Here is a 21,094-nt window from a genome sequence, read left to right as displayed (position 1 = left end):
AAAAAAAAAAATCACATAACAAAATCATGTGTAGTGGGCTCATGCTTCTGATCCCAGCACTGGAGGAGGTGAGGTAGGAAGACCACGAGTTCAAAACCTGCCTGGGGTACATGGTGAGCTCAAAGTCAGCCTAGGCAACTTGAGAGAGAACTTGTGTCAAAAGAAAAATAGGGCTGAGACTACAGCTCAGTAGAAGGGCACTTGCCTAGGATTCTCAAGGCCCTGAGTTCCATCCCCACTCACTCTGGGACCCAATGTGAAGATAGGTAAACAGGTCGAAACATGGAGAATTTTTTTAAGAAACCAGTAAGACAACAGTGCCCTGTTCTAGTTAACAGTAACAGCAACTGCTGGTGGCCACAATACAGTGTCACTCATGACTTATATTAGTTCTTCTCCCCATCCTGAGATCCTACCACAAAGCCCCTTCATCTTTTTTGGGAAGAGGGGGTAACTTGAGACAAGCTTTTACTGTGTAACCTAGAACTCACACTCTTCCTGGGGACTGTACACGTGTACCACATCTATTTAACTGTGTAAACACATAGCATGAAATCTGCCACCTTACCCATTGTCAAGCGTGAAGTTAAATGCTAATATACATTCCCATTGTTATGCAACCATCACACTATTCATTCACAGGCTGCACATGTCTATTAAACACTGACCCATCTTCGACACAGGGACTAGTTTACCCCAGTGGTCAGTGATAGCTGAAACTTTCTGGATATTTATGCACTTTACCCCAACCCACCTCTTACCTGATTTTTTATTTGTCTGTTCTAATTTATTAAGTCTTTTTATATGTATGATGGTTTCCGCCCACATGTATGTATGTGTAGTATGGGTGCAGTGCCCATGGAGACCAAAAGAGGGTGTTAAATCCCCTAGAACGGGAATTACACGTGGTTGTAAGCCATCCATTTGGTGCAGGGAACTCCATCCCCCTCTTCTGCAAAAACAGCAAGTGCGCTTAACCACTCAGCCACTTCTCTAGCTGCCAACTGCTCTGCTGTTTGCCTCCAGGCTGACTTGAAACCAGAAGCCCACACTGACCTTGAATTCATGACCTTCCTACCTCTGCCCCCAATGTACCGGGATTTTGAATGTGGACCACCAAGCCTAACCTACCTGCTTCCAGAAGACAATAAAAATAGACGAAGACCCAGAAGAAATAAAGGAAGAACACATGGAAGATATACCTTCTTCAGACCCGCTTACTAGAGTCTGTCCCTGTCGGTGGGCAGCAACTGACTCCCATTGGCTACAGCCCTAAAATCCTGGCATCCTAGAGCTAGCCAGCAAAGTTGTCACCCGTGAACACTTAGGTCTCAGGGCAATCAAAGCCTCGGTAGCTCCTTAACTCTGAAGTTATTTATGTGGTATGGCCACAACAGGATGGCCAAGTGGAACCCAAGAAAGGTCAGGCTCTGGTCACTAAACTCTAAGGACTTCACCACTTAGAAGCACTGCCTGTCCTCTGTGGACTAACAGGAACACCACACAGGTGACGCAATTCATTACAGGTGACTAGAGAGCCCCACCCCAAGTTAAGAGGCCATGTCCATACCTGCTTAGCAGTTGCAGCACCCTGGCCTCTGGTGGTAGGGCCCTTCCGAGGTCTTGACCCTGGCATCTTGGCAGGCTAGATACCTATTAGGTGCAAAGTTGAAGAGACAACTGGAGTAGATGAGACATGGCCCCAAAAGGGGTCCCAGTGATTAAGGAGCAAATTTCTTCAGGTAAAATGCCACTTTGTAACTAAAGAACAGAGGCAAGAGGTGGCAGTGGACAAAAGGCTGGGTACCACTGTCAACAGTGTGTACACGGCAGTTGTTGAACTGACTGATGGACATTGGGGACAGATCGATGGAAGCAATGCTAGGCCCAAGTGCTCCGTGGCAGTACATGGCTAATGGGTACCACTAGGCAACCCAGACACAGCGCTTTCATAGTCCCAGTTTCCGTGGACACTCTGCGCCTGACTCAGCATCCAGATCCTCTGAAAGATGTCACAAGTGATCAACGGGTACTGTGGCACGACCCGCCAGGACTCATCTGCTCCAATCCTCAGTCTTCAAGGAAACAGACCCATGGGCATACGACCATCACAGGGCTACTGCGGGAGCCATGGGTGCCACAGGGGGCCCTTACCCAGGACATCAAAAAAGGCATCTTAGAAAGGATGATGCCTGTGCTGAGTCACAAAGTTTGGAGGCTGGGGAAGAGCAGAGTTCCAAGCAAATCAAACAGATACCAGTTCTAAGATGAGAAATGACTTGGTCTACACAAGGAAAAGGAAGGCCCAGCATTACTGAAGCATGAACTAAACCAGAAGACTAGAATGTAGGGAGACATGACCCAGGGGCGAACAGTAAACACCTTTAAGGCTCTAAAGGTATTCGGGCGTTATCCCGACAGCAGTGGGAAGCATCGTGGGCTGCAAAACGTGCACGGGGAAGTGGGAGATGATACAGGGCGGGAAACTTTGGCCCTGAGCATCAGGCAAGCCTGCGAAGGAGCGTGGGATGGCGTGGGGACTGAGACTCAGACGGGGTCTCGCGTCTGGAGCTGGAGTCGACAGAGCTGCGAGGTTCCCTGGGTGAAAGCGCCCAAGCGCTCGTTACTCCAAGCGTCGAAATCTTTTCGACTCCGGTGAAGAGCGAGGGGTCAGCCGGGACGGGATGCGAGGGCGGGGGTGAAGCAGCTCGGGAGAATGAGGCTTTGCACTGTCGCTCGGGTGCCGGAGGCTGGTCGGGGCTCAGGAGAGGCGCGTCCTCGCCGGGCTCCCCACACCCGCGCGTCCTCCCACCGCCAGACCCGACCCGGCCCGGCCCAGGCGGCCTCTATCTCCCCGGCCGCCCCCAGACTCCACACGCCGAGAGACGGACACGTGGCATACCTCGCAGCGGATCAGACCAAAACAGGGCCTCCCACAGACCGGAACTGCCAGGCTTCCCGCGGCCCCCGGGCGGCGGCTGAGACAGCCACTGGAAGCGCTCGCCCAGGAGGCGGCGGCTCGCGCCCGGCACGTGACCCCACAGCCAGCGACCCGCAGTGCGCATGTGCGCGGGAAGCGGGCGGGGCGCGCAGCCAGGTGACGCTGAGGGTGGGGCTGGCGCTGCGCAGGCTTCGTGGGGCAGGTAACGCGAGACCGGCGGACTGGAGCGCCGGGAGGGTTGGCGGGGGCGCGCCCCTTCCGGCCGGGGCGTCTGCGCCAGGCGTCCTTGCTCGTTCTCCCCGCTCTCGGAGACTCTCCCCCCCGTGTAGGGTTCTGGAAGGCGGCCCGAGGATCTTGTGCGCCTAACCGTCCTAGGCGCTGAAAACCGAGGGAAATGGGGCCCCTTTGCAGTCCGATTAGAGGAGTCAAAGCACTCTGTGGACTGAGGCAGGAGGATCGTTGTGAGCTGACAGCCGCCGCTGCCTCCTAAGGTGTTGGGTTAGATTGGACTGATGGAACTGACCTGTAGACGGACTAGTCCGTCTCCAGAGTTGCCTTTCCCACACACCCCCCCCTGTAAAACCCCAAGATCCCCACACCACATGCGCAGTGTCACTTCATGGAGAAACTGCAGGCTTCAGTTCTGATGGAAGGAACAGACCCACGTGTGGTGCACAGTTAATCCTCTTAAAGTTATTTTAACATTTTTATAATAAAAATGCTAAGATATATACAAAGACATAGAACATTGCACATTTACTGCGGGGTGGTGGCGCCCGCCTTTAATGCCAGCAGAGGCAGGGGTATTACTGTGATTTCGAGGCCAGCCCGGGTCTACAAAGCGAGTTGCAGGATAGCGAGTACTACAGAGAAACTCTGTCGCGAAAAATATGAAAAAAACAAAAAATCCTTTCAGTTTCGTACACAAAGACAAACTTTTTTTTGTCCCCCCACCCGAGACAGGGTTTCTCTGCCTAACAGTTCTGATTGTCCTGGAACTCGCTTTGTAGACCAAGCTTCCAAGACTAGCGGGACACACTCATTCTGAGCACCTCTGTTGCAGTTTCCTCTGAGTTCTACAACCAGAACAGCTTCAAGATGACTGACTGAGCTGACTCAGCCTTACAGAATACTCCAGTCAGGACTGTCTGACCATAATTCTAAATTTTCTTTGAATCCCCATAAGATTATCAGTGCACCTAACGAGCACGAAGTAGCTTAGAAAACTATGCCCATATTCTCCAAAAATGGATTATGGAAGTTTTGTCTTTGTTTACAGTGTTGGTTACAAGCTGTTATGGATAATGATCAAGAAAAAAGCTAAACAAAGATTAGATTAGAAATTATAAAAATATTCTGATACAGAGGCTGAACAGGTGGCTCAGCAAGGAACAGACTTGGTTCCCAGAACCCACACGGCTACTCACAACCATTTGTAACTAGTTTCAGGGGATCAGACAACCTCTCCTGGCCTCTGAGCAGATTACACACAGATGGTATCACACTTTGATGCAGATAAAACTGTTGTAAAAATTTGAGTGTTTGCCTGCATGAATATATGCACATGCACCATGTGCATGCTTGGTGTCCTTGGAAGATAAGAGGAAGGATTCAGACACCCTACAACTGGAGTAATAGATGGTTGTGAGCTATCACTGGGTGCTGGGAACGAAACCCAGATTCTGTACAAAAGTAAGTCCCCTTAACCCCTCAGGCATCTCTCTAGCTCTGTGAATGATACCTTTTAAAACCTTATAACTATTATTTCTATGTTATTTCTAATAGTTCTTAGTTTGTTTTTTTTCAGGCTGGTCTTGAGTTTAGTATGTGGCCCAGGCTACCATCAAACCTTCAGTAATCCTCTTGCTTCAGCCTTAGCACCATGCAGGGTACAAGGCACCAGGGCTAAAGGCATCTGGTTTGCATTTAGCAGTGGGAAATGAACCCAATGCCTCCTACGTACAAGGAGCACTGTCACTATGATGAACACAAAACCCTATCAGTTCTTTTATATAAAAACAATTTTACTTTTTGTCATTCACAATCAAATACATCATGACATACAATGAAGTCTTCCTATCACCCCTGACAAACCGCCAGGAACTTCCCAGAGGCAACCAGTGTAGCCAATTTCATATAAATTCTCCCAGAAGTACTTTACATAGATAAATATACTATATACATGTCTTTATATACATAGTATGTTACCATAAACTTCTCAAACACTCTGGATAAAGCAAACTAAATAACATAAAATCCAAAATCTACCACAACCATTTCTATTCTGTTTTTCTTTAATTCCGTGTTCTGAAGAAAAATAAATAAGGCTCTTTGGGAAATAGCAGAAGTCCTTGAAGCCCTTCACGCTTCTTTCAGAGCATACAGCACATCGTCTTGGCTCACGTTGAGCCTCACTCGAAGGAGAAGGTCATTCCTGCTGGACTCCACCAGGAGGAGGCGGCAAGACCCCAGACGTGAACACACAGCCATGGTCTCTGACATGGTTGGGTAAGGCAGCCCCTCTATCCTGCACAGAGCCACATGCTGACTGTAAATCTAGACAGCAAGAGTAAAGCCAAGGTCAGGAGGAACAATAATCCTGGGTTTGTATCCAATCATTCATCTTTTCCAAAAACTGGGTGCTTGGGCAGGGGGGGTGATGCTCTCTAATCCGTAGTCCAAGTCCTTGGGCGGCAGAGTTCCAGGACAAGCAAGGCTGTATAAGACCAGTCTCCAAACAATCACTTGGTTTTAAATGGAGACTGTGCTTTTGTTTAGCTGCCCAGACCCAAATAATCACACAAACTATATAAACATTAATTACAACAATGTTTAGCCAATGGCTTAAGCGTATTCCTAGCTAGCTCTTATATTGTAAATTGACCTATTTCTATAAATCTATGTTATCACCACAAGACTGTGGCTGATACTCATACTTCAGACTGGTCTCCAACTGGGTATGTAGCCAAGGATGAATGAATTTATGAACCTCCTGGCTCTACCTCAAAGTCCTGGGATAACAGGCATGCACCACCATGCCTGCCTTAGAACTGTACTGGAGAATGGATCTCCAATTTGTTCATTCAAGGCCACTATCTACTTTGAAGTAAATCCTCAGCCCCACATATTCTAAGTGTTGGCTATTGAGGGCTTTCCCTGCCAGACTCACAGACTCCTTGTCAGCCCTGCTCCTGGATACCTCTGGGCACCAGGTTCTAGACTATTCTGCCAGTCCAACCTGACCCCTTGAGATTGGCTGAGTGGCCACCTCACCCCATCTCCACTGGCTAAGCCCAGCCCCCAGATTTCCTTAATTGCCCTACCAGGAGGCTAGAGAATGGCAAGGCCCTGCCATATGGGGGTAGAAAGAGATTTAGATCACATAACCTCTCCAATCCCAGACTACTCTGGAAAGCTCCCCCCCACCAAGAAACCCTATCTACCCTTATGTTCTGCCCAGTTCTCTGTTGCTTCTCATCCCAGCAGAAGCAATCACCCCCTTGGGGTTTCCCATACCAAGGAATCTCTTGTGTGGGTTTGTTATACAGTGTGACTTTGTGGTGTTCCTTGGCACCCAAATGCCAGGATACTTTCCCCATCAGAGCTGTAACCCTTACATTAAGAAGCCTGGACCCATATCTAGAAGGATCAGGAAAACAGCACTCAGCCAATACCTGTTGAAATGTCGCTTCTTCCAGTCCAGATCGACGGAATTCTGCAATAATGGCTCTCAGGAAGCCCTGCTCCAGGAGGGAACAGTTTCTTAAAGGAAACCAAGAGATATGAATATTAAGAGGCTGCCTGCACCCCTGGCCTCATGGAGGAGAAAAACACACAAGGAAACATTTCCTGCATCACCTGGAAATATGTTCTTTTGGAAATGCAGAAAAGCAACTACTTCTGGAATTATACCTGCACCTCAAATAAATAAATAACCAAAAGAGCCCATCTCCAAATTTCACGAGTGGGTATGCCTCAGTTAGAAACAGTGACTTTCTGCTCATGTAACTTTCCTTCTTTTTGATTTTATAGATAGGATTTCTCTGTGTATCCCTGGCTGTCCTGGAACTCAATATGTAGACCAGGTTGGCCGCCAACTCCAAGAACTGGCTGCTTAGCCTGTGTCAGATTGAAGTCACATGCCACAACTACCCAAACTGTTCATGTAACATTAAAAAAGTTGTGTGTGTGAGTGCGTGTGTGAACTGCAGAGAGCATAAAAGAGTGTCAGATCTGAGAACTGTGGTCACAGGCAGTTGTGAGCTGCCACGTGGATACTGGGAACTAAATTTGAGTCTTGGGTGCTTTTAACCGCCGACTTGTCTTTCTATCTACCAAATGTGCTCCTTTCTTTTTTTGAGACAGACTCATTGTATAGCTCGGACTGGAACTCACTGTGCAACCTGGGCTAGTCTTAAACTTGTTGCAATGTTAATAAGCATTCATCTGTTACCCAAGGATTTTGGTTTTGCCTCCCTGATTGCCCCTAAGGACTTTCTCTACCTAAGGTGTAGACTGAGTTCAGTCTAAAACAGAAGCACATTTCCAAAGCCCCAACGCTGCGATCTCTCCTCAGACCCTTCCAGAGGTGCGGGCAGCAAAGCATCTTACTTGATGGCAGTGATATAGGGCGAGGAGAACATCTCATCTATAGCCTCCATTAAATGGGCCACAGTCACCAGGCCTGGAGAGTCACCAGGCTGACGGGAAAGCTCGCAGATCTCGGTGGCACGCCGGCAGATGTCCAAGCAGCGCCGTGCATCTCCGGAGAGGGCTGCTACCTACAAGAGGGGAACGTTTTATTTCTAATGTCCACTTGCCACCTCAACCTAGGTGAATAACCACCGGATCTATGCAGATAAAAAGGTGGTGCTGAGAATGGCCTTGTGCCAAAGTCGACAGTTGGGGAATCTCTGGGAGCCTGGAATTGTATCATTTAAGGAAGACTATTCCTCCACGCCAAACCACTGTTCCAAGATTTTATAGGTAACTCCAGAAATCTCCAACTTTAATATTTAGGAAATAAGTGGGGTTTGTTGTTGTTCCTTTGCTTTTAAGGATGGGTAAGAAAAGGTGCTTATTGGTTAAGAGTACTTGTTGGTGAACACATGGCAATTCACAAACATCCATAACTCCAGGTTCCAGAGAATCCAGAGCTCAACTCTGGCCTCTGTGATGGCTGGGAATAGTGGTATAGAAGGCCAGCCTGGTCTATGCTGCAAGTTCTAGGACAGCAATGGCTACATAAAGAGACCCTGTCTCAAACCAAACAAACAAAAATACCCCAAAACCAAACAAACAAAAAAATCCCACCACCACCACCAACACCAATAAAGAAACCCCCACGAGGATTCTCACTCCTGGGTTGTCAGGAGCCGTTTCCTCCTAGGATCAGGATCATTACAGGAACCATCACCCTGGGGAGTCTGCAGAGAACCCCACACCCACAATTGTGTTAAGAAACCTTTTTATTGACTGAGCCTACCCCACACCCAAATTGGCTGTTAATGGAGAGCTATCTGTTAGCGGAACCCAAACTATCTAGAGAACTAGGTGTGTCATCTCCTAGTTGTGACTTCCTGGCCTACGTGACCTGACCTGACCTAACGTAACCTCCTGGCCTACGTGACCATGGACCACGCGGCAAGATTCCATGCCCCCGCCCCCATCCCAAGCCAAACTCCTTACCCTATATAAGCTGTACCCCATCTCTAATAAACGAAGGCTTTGACAAGAACCCCGCTTAGCCTTCTTCTTCTCTCTTAGCCCATTATCTTCCAGATAGTACCTCTCCGTGACCCTGGAATAACTGACTGCAGGGTGGGTTATAACCCCTAGACTAAGTAACCCACCCAAAGGCGGTTTACACCGGCTTCTCATTCTGTGTGTCCCAGGAGCAGCTAATATTAAGGCCAGAAAGAGAACATACTGGGAGGCAAGACCTCCCAGAGCATGTAGTGAATTTGGGAGAATTGCCCAATCAATTATCTAAAAGATCAAAATTAAGATGGAGGAGAAAAGGGAGAAATCCAATGTGGGGAAGCCCTTTGCCGAGACAAACGAACCAAGCTCTGCACGATGCCAAGAGCTACGCTGCTGTTGCTCCTTCTCATGTCCTGAGAAATGGAGTTTCCAGGCCCGACTCACTTTCTCCCATGCTGGCTCAGAAAAATACCCAAGAGGCAGGCGGATCTCCATGAGTTTGACGCCAGCCTGATCTACACAGTGAGTTCCAGGATAGCCCCCAAAACCACACAGAGAAGCTCGAAAAACCAAAACACCTCCCCCCAAGGGAAAAAAAAAAGAATGTTATCTGCTTGTTAAGTTTTGACAGGCTATCCCAGACCTCGCAATCCTCCCGCCTCACCTTCGAAAGTGCTTACAGGGATAAACTGCTATACCTCAGAGCTACTGCAGCCTACAAAGACCTCTTTCCCAGCTCTTATATTCCCAGTATTCGTCAGCAACCTGGAATTCACCTGTCTTGGACCTCACCAAATTATTTCTAAAATGATCCATTCCTCCAAAATTGTGGCACATAAACCAAGAAAACGACTAAATATATATGTATATAATACACTAAGACATTAAAAGTAGTCAGCATGGTGCATGCTTTCAATCCTAGCAGGCAGGCAGATCTCTTGAGTTTGAGATCAGCCTAATCTATATAACATACTAAGCCAGCCAGAGGTACAGTGAGACCCTGTCTCAAAAGGCAAACATGGCAGTCATCCCTGTACGGTGGGATTACACGCTATTGTATGTAATGTTCTGAAGAGACCAAAGCCACTCCTAGTTAGACATGAGCAGTGCAGTCCAAACATTTCCTCATTACCTCCTGTCCTATCACCACCCTCACCCTGTGAAACAGCGCCCTAGTGACAAACAGTACGAATTGAAGAGCCTAGGCTAAGGCAATGAAAAGAAACACCCAAAGCAGCTCCACTGGGAGCCTGGGTCCCTTCTGAGGACTGACTACTGTAGTGAGGGTCTGCATACAGCCTTGTCTGAAGAATGATGGTCCCATATAAACAGGTCCAACTCTGACCAGTTGCTAAGCTCTCTTCATTCAGCGTACACAGCACAGGGCATAGACAACAGGTGCTCAGAAGGACTTGTGGATGGGCGTGGAGGTGTAGCAAGGATGGTGACTTACCTTTCTGGCTACCAACTGGATGGCATCATCCTCAAAGGCCTTTAAATGCTTGAGTCGGGACACTACAATCTGTTTCAGTTGGCTGTGAGAATAGGGCTGGAAGGACATCCTGGTGAGACCCTGGAGAGCCGAGATGAGAGAGGAACAAGTTTCACTGCGTCCATTTAGGGACAAAAAAACAAAACAAAACAAAACAAAACAAAAAAGCCACACTCAGGCCCCCCAGCCTGATTATCAAGTACAACATAACAACACGTTTCTTTCCATTTTCCCTTTCAGTTGCTGCCAGTACTGATGACTGGGGTGTCCTGCAGGACAGCAGTTCTCAAACTCTTTTATCTTAGAGACTTTATTCTCCTAGAATCATCTGAGGAGAGAGAGGTGCTCTACCGACCCGCATAGCTCCAGCCCTCCTTACCATGTTCTCAATGGTTTGATGTTGGCGTTTCCTGCCAAACTATAAGGTCCATGAAGGCCAACAAGTCTGCCTAGTTCTCTGCTTTACTGTAAGCACTTAAGAGGTGGCAGGTGATACATGCTTAAATATTTTTAAAACTAATTAAACTTCTAAGACTTTGTGTGATTTAAAATTGCACAGGGACCAGAGTGCCTAGTCATAGGGTATGGTATGTGTAAAAAAAAAAAAAAAAGGCAATAATTTTTAATTCCAAAAAATTTAATTCCAAAAATTACAATTATGGCAGAAGTCATAAATGTTGGCCTTCTAAATTTCCATTTTTACACAACGCCCTTGACTTACCAATCTGCTGGATACGCGGTTCATCATGATCCTTTCTGGCAGGTCCATGGTGTTAGCAATGGCCAGGACAACCAGTCGGGCTCCTTTGTGAGTAGGCCAATCAAAGAGATTATACATGACATCTTGTTTCTGAGTCCAAAGAAGGTCGAGCTGCCCAAGAACATATACAGTGTCGGTGAGACTGGCTGGGCACCTAAGTGACAGTTTGCCCACTGAGTTAGCGATGTGCTGCCTATACTATTCCTGCTCCTATGCGCCCATAGGCACCTTACCTCGTCCACAAGCAGCACGGTGGTTTCCTGAGGGGACCCTTGGCTGCAGAATCGCTTTGCCAGCAGCTCTGCTGCATGGTTAGCGGTTGCCTTCTGGCCCGTCAGCTTCTGCATGAGGAAAAGCAGTTGCTGTAGTCTGTAAAAGAAGCTTATCTCCTTACTGTCTCTTACTCTAGTCCCTTCCCCAAGAGGGATATTACCGGTCCCAGGGCAACAGCTAATGAAGGAGCGTTTGCACCCTATTCCAGGACATCTTCTACCATTGTGAGCTAGTTTGCTGCACGCCGGCATGTAATCAGTCAACATTTAGCTCCTGTGCCATGGTTTTTCCTTCGTTTTAAGATTTATTTAGCCGGGCGGTGGTGGCACACGCCTTTAATCCCAGCACTCGGGAGGCAGAGGCAGGCAGATCTCTGTGAGTTCGAGACCAGCCTGGTCTACAAGAGCTAGTTCCAGGACAGGCTCCAAAACCACAGAGAAACCCTGTCTCAAAAAAAAAAAAGAAAAGAAAAAAAAAAAGATTTATTTATTATGTATACAGTATTCTGCCTGCATGAATGCCTGCAGGCCAGAAGAGGGCACCCAATCTCATTACAGATGGTTGTGAGACACTGTAGTTACTGGGAATTGAACTCAGGACCTCCGGAAGAGCAGCCAGTGCTCTTAACCTCTGAGCCATCTCTCCTGGCCTGGCCATGGTTTTGGAGTCTAAAAGTTCTGCCTACCTCACTCTTGCCACCTCTGCATAAATATGTAAAATGCAAATCAAATTAAGTAAGCCTTTCCTTTCCCACGTGCTTCTAAAGAACTGTTTCCCAAACCCCCCAACAACTTTGCCTACCTGTAAAATCTGCACATAGACTTGGTGGGGTTCTGTCAGCTTCATGCCATTGACCTCAACGTATTCAAAGGGAGGAACATCATTTGTTTGGGCTGCCTGCTGCAGACAGCGCATGACCTCGTGTACAGTGGCCGTCTTCCCTGTCCCAGGAACCCCAGAAATGTACATACACCTACAGCAAGAAAACAATACTTATAGCCTGGATCTGTGCCGTCCACATCACACTAAGAAAGAGCAAGCCCCTTGAGATAGGGAAGTAGGAACAGTGAAGACTACCCTAGGAGACTCGTCAGAGTTGGACCTGTTTAGACACTCATTCTACAGTCAAAGCTATATGCATGCAAACTGATTACTCAAAGGTCACCCCCTCCTTTTTAAATTGAGACAAAACCCCACGTAGGTCAAGCTAGCCTCAAACTCACTTTGTAGCAAAAGATAACCTTGAACTCCCGATCCTCTCGCCTCTGCCCTGCCACCTCCACGTGCAGTCTCTGCAGTTCTGAAAGGCAGGATGCCACTCTTCTAGGCTTAGCAGTGGTTCTGCTTTCCCTGCTGACCCTGTGTGAGCAGCTCTTCCTCAGACTACCTGTCTACCCAGCATTACTCACCCTCCAGTCCCATCAAGAACTTTGCTTTCCACAAAGTTGTAGATGTCTTGGAATTCCTGCTCTCGACAGGGAAGAGAGTCAGGCACAGCAGAAACATGCAGCCTGCATGGAAAAGACACTATTATTTCTGTCCAGGAATGAAAAAAAAAAAAGAAAGAAATTCCCTACTTATCACCTCTCCACGGTGCCTCACCTACCCTCCCTTTTATCCACCAAAACCACGGGGCAGACCAAAACCTATGAGTTCCAAAAACTCTTGCTCTCGTCCTGCAATTTAAGAGAACTCCTACTTTAGGGTCCTTTAACTTAAGAGACATCACCCTCAGAAACACCAAGAGGACGGCACAAGCCTGGGAGACATTTCCTCCCATCTGCATCTCCCTGGCTATTAGTTGTTCTGTAAGGACTTGTTTTACTGTCTTCCAACCGTACGCACAAATGACTGCAATACCAGCACAGCCAACTCCACCTCAACTGAAGAAAGAGGCCCCAGCACTCTGATCTATCCAGGTTCTATTACCTCAGCCGGGCTTCTTCAAGCGTGCTAGTTGGCTCCTGGATAGCGAGGTTTCTATCGCGAATCTGAGGAGTGGCGTGATGAGGTGTTCTACGATTAGGCTGTAGTCAATGAGAACATAAACTGTAATAAAGCAAAACCACACACACACACACACACACACACACACACACACACACACACACACATACACACACCATCCAGGACACAGAAAATTGATCTGGGAAAAGAACAAGGTAGTCTTACCTCCTACATGAAAGAAATAAAAATGATTTATTCCTCATTCCCACCCCTCACATCAAATATTTTGTTCATAGTCCAAACATGATCTTTTTTCTAATACTTATATGGAATCGGAATTTGAGAACAGTTATTTTGAGAAAGGAATTAAAAAAAAAAAAAAGATTATTCAGCCAGGCATGGTGGTGCCTGCCAGTCCCAGGACCTGGGAGGCAGACACAGGCCAAAGCTACACAGTTAGACGCTGTTTCAAAAACAAACAAAAACCCCAGGGCTCCATACATACTACATGGGTACTCTGCACTGAACTACATCTCTGGCCTTTCATTAATTATGTCAAAGCTAGAATATTATTAGGAAACTCAAGTTACTCTGCTCAAGAAGAGGAGGCATAGGTTGTATGTGATTCCTGAGATCTTGTTTATTTGAAAATACAGTCAAGGTTTGACTCAGGAATTCTTCAGCCCATAACATTGTACTTGGAAACATCAAGAAAACAACACCACCCAAATTTATTCTAAATAACTGGGTCACTACTCCCACTCACAGGCCCATTCTTCCACTGGGTTTGCTAACAATGGAACTATAGGCAGCCTTAGGAGTGCCGGGAATCAAACTCGGGTCCTGTGCTCTTAGCTGCAGAGCCCTCGCTCCAGCCGCACAGGCTCACTCTTTCGTGATGGTTAATCTACGAATCAGACCTATGCTTTCTCTCACTTCTCTCCACCTTTTCCTTGGCCAAAATGTGCAAACTGACCAACTGGGGAGCAAACAAAGGACCTGTAGGAAGGTAAGCACAAGACTAGTAAACTCATTATGTTCAAGGGGCCACACGTTTCTCTTTTTTCTGGTGAGACCCAGCGGATGTGAGAAATCTGAACAGCGAGCTGTTTACACCTGTATTTGAGTAATCCAAGTAAATATGCCTTTAGTTCAAATGGAATCTACTAGACTCCCTTCCTTAGAGCCTGCTCTTAGACTTCAGCCTCAGCTCCATCTTGATCTGGAAAAATGGAGAACAGTTTCTAAGCAAGCATTTCCCAACTGTATGCTGAAGAGTTCTACTATGTTTAACACTACTGTTTCTCTAACCCACCTCTCTGCATGAGAAGACCCCAACATTGTAATGCTGTTACAGTTGCACAGGAATTTCCTTCCGTTTTCCTGTTGCACATTGATTACCACATGTAAGCAATATCACTGATCTCTGCTGTATTAATGCAGCCTGGAATCCAATTCCCCGAATGCCAAGGGAAACGCAAACACCAGGACTCAGCAGTGTTTGTGCTTCCCTTAGGAGGCTGTGCTCTTGGCCTTTTGACTCTGGCCCTTAAAAGGAACTTGAGTGCTGGAGAGAGGGCTCAGAGGTTAAGAGCACTGACTGCTCTTCCAGAGGTCCTGAGTTCAATTCCCTGGAACCACATGGTGGCTCACAGCTATCTGTAATGAGATCTGGTGCCCTCTTCTGGCCTGCAGGTGTACATGCAGACAAAAAAAACTACACATAATAAATACATCTTAAAAAAAAAAAAAAAGAAGGAACTTGAACCCTTGAGCAGTCTGGGCCAGCCTAGGCTTTATAGTAACACACAATCTCAAAAGCGAAACAAAAATAACACAAGGGAAAAAGTCATCTTCAAGTAGATTAATTTTCAATCAAGTTCACGTAAGCCTGTTCATCTAGGGAACGCACTACTTTAACAACCCTAGCCCTATGCTAAGAATCCAGCTGTTACTGCGAGATCTTAGAACTACCATTCTATAGCATACAGGAGGGACACGTCACTGGTAAACAAACCCAAAAAAGCCTTACTGTTTTCTTTGGTGTCTCGGAGGGGATCTGCAGTGATGGCTTTGAGGCCATTCTCCGGTTCCTGGACTGCCGCTGGGGATTTTGCCTCCGAAGGGAGGGAACAGAGTCCTCCTCCTCCTCCTCCTCACTAGTGCAGTCTGACACCTCTGCTGAGGATATGAAATCTTCCTCTTCGTGGTCACTTTTATCTAGAAGCCTGAGTGGTGGAGACTGATTATTTTTTTATTATTTGATGTCTTAACAACTGGATAAAAGTGTACACGGGAAGCATTACATCTCTTCCAACACCAGGCAATATGGAATTTGTTTCACTTCTTAGATACTTGCTTGAGATGCTCTGCCAAAGGCATTACATATCCACTGAATCCCTCAACAACTTTAAGGCTTGTGTATCTTCCCTATTTTGTTCTTGAGGGGGTAAGGATTGGAAATGTTCATCTTCTCAAATTTCAGTTTCAGAAGCCCAAATTCAAACTAAGATCTATCAAACAAAGTTAATGTTTTTAGGCATCCCACGCTCCCAGACTTGCAGGAAACAAGAGTGATGGAAGCCAAGGAACCACAAGCCCTGACACTTGTAAAAAATGCTAGGTGAAAAAGTGTCAATGCACTGACTGGCCACTCACACACAAGGGACATGAAGGGACAAATGCTATCACAGATGAGAGCAAGGTTCTTCTGCTTGTCGGTGAGCAGTCTTACCAAAGCTGTTCCCTAATCCGACTCAAAGTCACAAGTGAGCTCCTTCTATGAACACGATGGGAACTACGGCTGTGAGCTTCTTGTCCTTTTGTCTCCCTGTAAGGTATCACACCTGGATTAGAGGAAAGCGTTAGAGACACCAAGGGTCCACAGTAGGTACCGGAGATAATCAAGTCTCACTGGCTCCTATTCTTTCTATAGCAACCTTGGAGTTAATCAAACTTGGCTCACAAGCTCATCAAAGAAAATTCAAGTTTTATTTAACACATCATTTAAATCAGACTTTACTGCTCTGTTATTGTGGATCAAAATGGATAAAAATACTTAGTATTTATTGAGCAACCTATGATGGGCCAGGTGTTGGGAATTTCTATTTAAGAAATATTGAAAATCAAGTTATTTCTAGTCTGTCACTTTTACTGTACACTTCATTAGCTATACAAATGATCAATAACCAAACTAAACTTTGTCCTACATTTATTGTCTTCTTTTATTACATTTAAGAGTAGATTCTAGCTTCATAAAAATGAAAAACCATCCAATTGGATAAAAATGATCACTACATTGTGGCAAAGAGCCACAGCCAACAAATGAAATCCAGACTGTGAAGCAGTATAGTTTCAGACATAAATATCGATATTCCCAAGTGACATCTGAAGAGAAAAGAATGTCTTTTTGGAGATAGTGTTACTATGTAGATCAGCCTAGCCTTGAACTCAATACATACCAATCCTGCCTTAGCCTCCAGATTACAGGCATAAAAAAAAAAAAAAGCCAAGGCCAACTTCAAAGAGCATTGCACAATACAGATTCCTGGGCCCAAGACGTGGAGCCTAATTTACTAAATCCAGGCTCAGAAATCTCTATTTGAAAAAGATCCTCAGACTCTGTCTGGTCAGACAGCCACAACTCGACAGTTTCCCTCCACGACACCCAATTCTCATCACACGAAGTATCTCAGGCTGGTCTGTGCGAGGGGGCAATACCCCTGCTTACCTCCTCATGTACTCTGGTGTCAGAATCACGGTAGGCACCAAGGAAGACCTCACCCTGTTCCTGACAGGGATAAGGGCCCCCTCCACATTAATCTTGGCGGTCACCTCAGCTGGGCCTTGGGCTCTCAGAGTCATGCTCTGTTTGGCACAAATGGAAGGAGCCTGTCCATTTTTTCTTAGAGTTTTCAAAGCTGAGGAGGTCTTGATTTCACCAGGCTGAGACCTTTTAGGCGGTGAGGCTGTCTCAGAGGAGGCTGTTTTTCGTTTAGAATTTTTTTGAGGCTCCAAGGAGTCACACGAGATCTTCTGTGATAGCCTCATGTTAGGCTTCCTGGGAAAACCTAAGCCTAAAGAGACAATGTGGGATGTTAGACTTGAACCCCAGATCTCATACTGCAACTGAAGGTACACAACAGAAGTTACTCATACTTTGAATTAGTCCATATTGTCTTCCTCTAGGTCAGGTGGCCTCTTTTTTCCTAAACTTCATGACTTTCCTATTTAGAAACAGACATGACTTTTGTTTTCCTATTTCAGTCCTGAGGACTGAACCCAGGCCCTTGCTAAGCATGTGCTTCACCGCCGAGCTCCATCTGGAGGATTTAGAATCTGACTTCTCAGTTAGCTTCCCCCAAGGCAACACTTCCAGCGCAATGGCATTTGAAGAAATTTATAGTACAATACCGAGTGGCACCAGACCCAAATTTTTCCTGTTTTTTTTTTTTTTCCTAAACCCAGATTATATCTGGCAAGATAGAGGAGAAATCATTACATGTAGATCTGTTCTACTCTTGCCAAGACTATGGGAACCGGGGATCACAGCCCTTCATAGATACAGCTGAACTATTAAAAAGGCAAGGATTTTAAAAAAAAAAAAAAGGCAAGGATTATATTAGGTCCTAGCAAGAAACAAAAGGTGAATGAGACTCAATCCTGGTACTTATCCATGGACACGCTGCTCTAACGCAGGAGATAGCAGGCAGGAATGCCTACAGTCTTTAAGCACAGATGAGCCAACTTCAGTCATGAGAGACAGATACAGACAGGGTTTCAAGAGCCATCTAATGTCTATGTGGCTTTATTCACAATCATGAACAACTAGAAACACCCAGATGTCACCTACTGGGAATTAATAAACTAGCTATTGATACAATAGAGCACTGCATATAAAGGATCAAATCACCAATAGGATAATAACAGGAATGACTCCCAAATGAATGAAAGCAAGAAAAGAGAGCCAGACAAAAAGGCCAGACTGTGATTCCAATGATATGATATCCCAGAAAAGCCACCCATAGACAGCAAGGACATCACTGTGCAGCAGGCGTTGGAAAAGGAAGAACTGGTGTATCACAAAGGATCACAGCACACTGAAAACTACTTTACAACCATACTTACCATCAAGTTCGAGCAGTTTCTTTGCATTGGGGGACACGGGAGGAGCAGGTGTCTGGCAAGATCTGGAGGTAGAGTGGCGTGACTTAGGTTTTTGGCACTCAGGGCTATCCTCTAGCTTCTTCAAAGCTGAAAGTACTTCTGGTGGCAGTGGCTCAAAATTCTTTGTATTCCAGGATAATTTCACAAACAGTGTCTCCTCATTTTTCTGATCCATAGGGAGCACTTCATCTGGGGCTAAAGCCACGACCTAAATTTTGGAAGTGCAATAAACGAGAAATGATGAAGACTACACAGCCAAGAAAAAACATCACGGCTGCAATGAAACTACTTAAGCTCACATCTTTATATGAAACGCAATCTTTTATATCTAAAGAGAAAGACATTAACTGAGAAACTGAGCATTTACAAAGTCATGAATAATTTGAGGAGGGAGTCAGTGAAATGGAAACCACCCCCTCTTATTTTGTCTTTTAAACGGCATCTCTTTGTGTAGTCCCAACTATCCTCCTATATAGATCAGATTGGCCTCAAACTCAGAGCTCCATTGGCATCTCCTGTGTGCTGGGATTAAAGATATGTGTCAACACACCCAGCAAATTAATCTTGTCGCCCCCCTCCGTCGGCTTTACTTTATTTGCACAGGGTCTCCTGTAACTTCTGATCCTCCTCACTCTACTTCCTAAGTATTGGAAGTACAGAGATGGACCTCCGTAGCTGGTTTGTATAGTGCTGGTGATTGAACCCAGAGAATGAATGATCCTCTGCCATGGCTTCTCCATCCCCCTCCCTAAAACTCCCTAAAACTTCTCAACATGTTGAACAGTTAGCGACACAGCTGCAAGATGACCCAAACTGTTTTTCGATGTCTTCTGAGCTCACTTCCAGAGCGCTCAGCATTCCCTAAATGGCCAACCATCACTAGCAGAACTTGGCTTTAGTAAGAGTTCTGCTTATAGTGTGATCTTCCCAGGTACCCCTTCTCTCCTGCCCTTCTGTTCTAGTTATTTCCTGTTGCTATGATAAATCACACCGACCAGAACTAACTCAAGGAGGAAAGGGTTAATTATTCCACTTTACAGCCGACAGCCCTGCTCACCATCCATCACTGAGGGAACTGGAGACAGGAAATGAAGCAGAGGCCATGGAACAACGCTCTTTACTGGCTCGCTGCCCTTGCTTTCTTCTGCCACCCAGCAGAGGGCACCATACACTGTGGACTGGGCCATCCCACATCCATCATTAATAAAATGCCCCATAGACTTGCCTACAGGCCAGTTTGTCAAAGGTATTTCATAAAGACTCTCATCAAGTTGCAGAAGCTAACGAGCACACCGTCCAAATCCACCTGCTCTGCTGCTTCAACTTCTACATCCACCTTTCCCACCTTCGTTAACAATAACATGAATTACTGTAGCCAGGTGAGACCAGTCTCTCTGGCCAATTGCTAAACCGGTTCCCCAATCACCCAAAGCCAGACTTCACACAGGAGAGTCTGATCCTACTACAAAAGCAGCACTAGAAACAAGAAGCCTAAACACACACACACAGTTTTCAAAATGTTGTCTACTTCAACAGCTTAGTTCCTCAAAACAAAAATTCTATAACACATGAGGTAGCACAAATAATAAAAGCTCAGAGACAAATGTTGGGGTTCAAGCTGAAGATCAGAAAAGCAAAGCAGCCAGCCTCCACTAAGCCCAAGGCCTGTCTCCTCCCATTTTATACTCCTCTCCAGTGCTGGGATTAAAGGTGTGTGCTACCACTGCCTGGCCTGTATGGTTGGCTAGTGCAGCAGCTTTGCACTGATCTTCAGGCCAGCTTCATTTATTAAAACACAAATAATATACCACTGTACAAGGTTGCCTTTAGCAATGGGCACTTTTTCAAAGTTATTCAAAGCAAAGTCCACATTTTACAAAACACACCCAACCTAACAATGCTTTGTGCCTGTCATAATCATAGCTGTATATGATTTTTCACTAAGACACATTTTCTAACTCCTGCTCTTCTTTCAGGTCATAACTCAAATGTTACTTCCTCTAGAAGGCCGAGAACACACACTCTATGCTCTCAGTATCTGTGGGATAGGGCAAACAGCCAGAAAAGATAAAAGAATAATTCAAATTAGAATCAGTAATATTTCTGAGGTCATGTAGCGAGAGCTGTTTAGAACAAGACTTAAGGCCACCTACCTGAACAGGGCCGATGATGGTCTCCACATAAACATTGTTATCGCAGTCAGAATAGTCATACCAGAATATCTCCTGGGCAGCAGGCTTCCGGCCTAATAAATGCCTTTTAGAGATAGGGATCTCAGAGAATCGGACAAACCACTGCACTCGAGCACATTTCTTGGAAGGAAATTGAGATCCTAGAGGATCAGGTGGGAAGTGGATATTAAAATAGGAAGGTGAACATTACAACGCACCACTGAATATTGCCTCATGCCAAAGACTACACAATACAAATATAATCCCCCCATAAATCTACAAGCAGGTTCTATACCTATCCCCTTTATAGGCCAAGAAACCAAGTTTCAAGAACCTTATATACGTTGACAATGATCAAAGGACCAATCAGCAGCAAAATGACTCCAAATATGTTCTTTATGGTGCTCCACTTTGTATAAAAATATTTATTTTTATGTGTGTGAGTGTTTCGTTTTGCACATATGTATACGCTCTACTTGTGTGCAGTATACACGGAGGCCAGGAAGGGACATTAGCTTCTCTGGACCTGGAGTTAAAGACAGTAGGTCCTATGAACTAGCCCTGGGTCCTCTGAAACAGTGAGCGCTTCTAAGTGCCGAGCCACCTTTCCAGTCCCGGTGTTCTACTCTTTCTTTAAAAAA

General features: G+C 45.9%; 2 protein-coding genes across 5 annotated transcripts in view; both read right to left on the bottom strand.

The window, feature by feature from the left end:
* Positions 1-3,037, bottom strand: part of Cc2d1b (coiled-coil and C2 domain containing 1B) — a 16,770-nt gene extending 13,733 nt beyond the window's left edge. For all 4 annotated transcript variants that reach the window (XM_026781980.1, XM_026781978.1, XM_026781981.1 and 1 more), the window contains exons 1-2: positions 2,903-3,037; positions 1,571-1,653 (exon numbers count right to left, since the gene is read on the bottom strand). In XM_026781980.1, coding sequence (XP_026637781.1) covers positions 1,571-1,636 — 66 coding nt within the window. In that variant the 5' untranslated portion in view covers positions 1,637-1,653; positions 2,903-3,037. The remainder of the gene's footprint in view (positions 1-1,570; positions 1,654-2,902) is intronic.
* A 1,914-nt stretch (positions 3,038-4,951) lies between these two features.
* Orc1 (origin recognition complex subunit 1) overlaps positions 4,952-21,094 on the bottom strand; it is a 26,765-nt gene continuing 10,622 nt past the window's right edge. Inside the window, exons 5-18 of the mRNA XM_026782159.1 lie at positions 20,436-20,614; positions 18,244-18,490; positions 16,847-17,192; positions 15,851-15,946; positions 15,149-15,344; positions 13,099-13,196; positions 12,579-12,680; positions 11,971-12,142; positions 11,130-11,237; positions 10,858-11,007; positions 10,098-10,217; positions 7,553-7,722; positions 6,616-6,703; positions 4,952-5,497 (exon numbers count right to left, since the gene is read on the bottom strand). Of these exons, the coding sequence (XP_026637960.1) occupies positions 5,303-5,497; positions 6,616-6,703; positions 7,553-7,722; positions 10,098-10,217; positions 10,858-11,007; positions 11,130-11,237; positions 11,971-12,142; positions 12,579-12,680; positions 13,099-13,196; positions 15,149-15,344; positions 15,851-15,946; positions 16,847-17,192; positions 18,244-18,490; positions 20,436-20,614 (2,267 nt within the window). The 3' untranslated portion in view covers positions 4,952-5,302. The remainder of the gene's footprint in view (positions 5,498-6,615; positions 6,704-7,552; positions 7,723-10,097; positions 10,218-10,857; positions 11,008-11,129; positions 11,238-11,970; positions 12,143-12,578; positions 12,681-13,098; positions 13,197-15,148; positions 15,345-15,850; positions 15,947-16,846; positions 17,193-18,243; positions 18,491-20,435; positions 20,615-21,094) is intronic.

This window comes from Microtus ochrogaster, chromosome 10, assembly GCF_000317375.1.
Source record: "Microtus ochrogaster isolate Prairie Vole_2 chromosome 10, MicOch1.0, whole genome shotgun sequence".
NCBI lineage: Eukaryota > Metazoa > Chordata > Mammalia > Rodentia > Cricetidae > Microtus > Microtus ochrogaster.
This window is presented reverse-complemented; position numbering and strand designations above follow the sequence as displayed.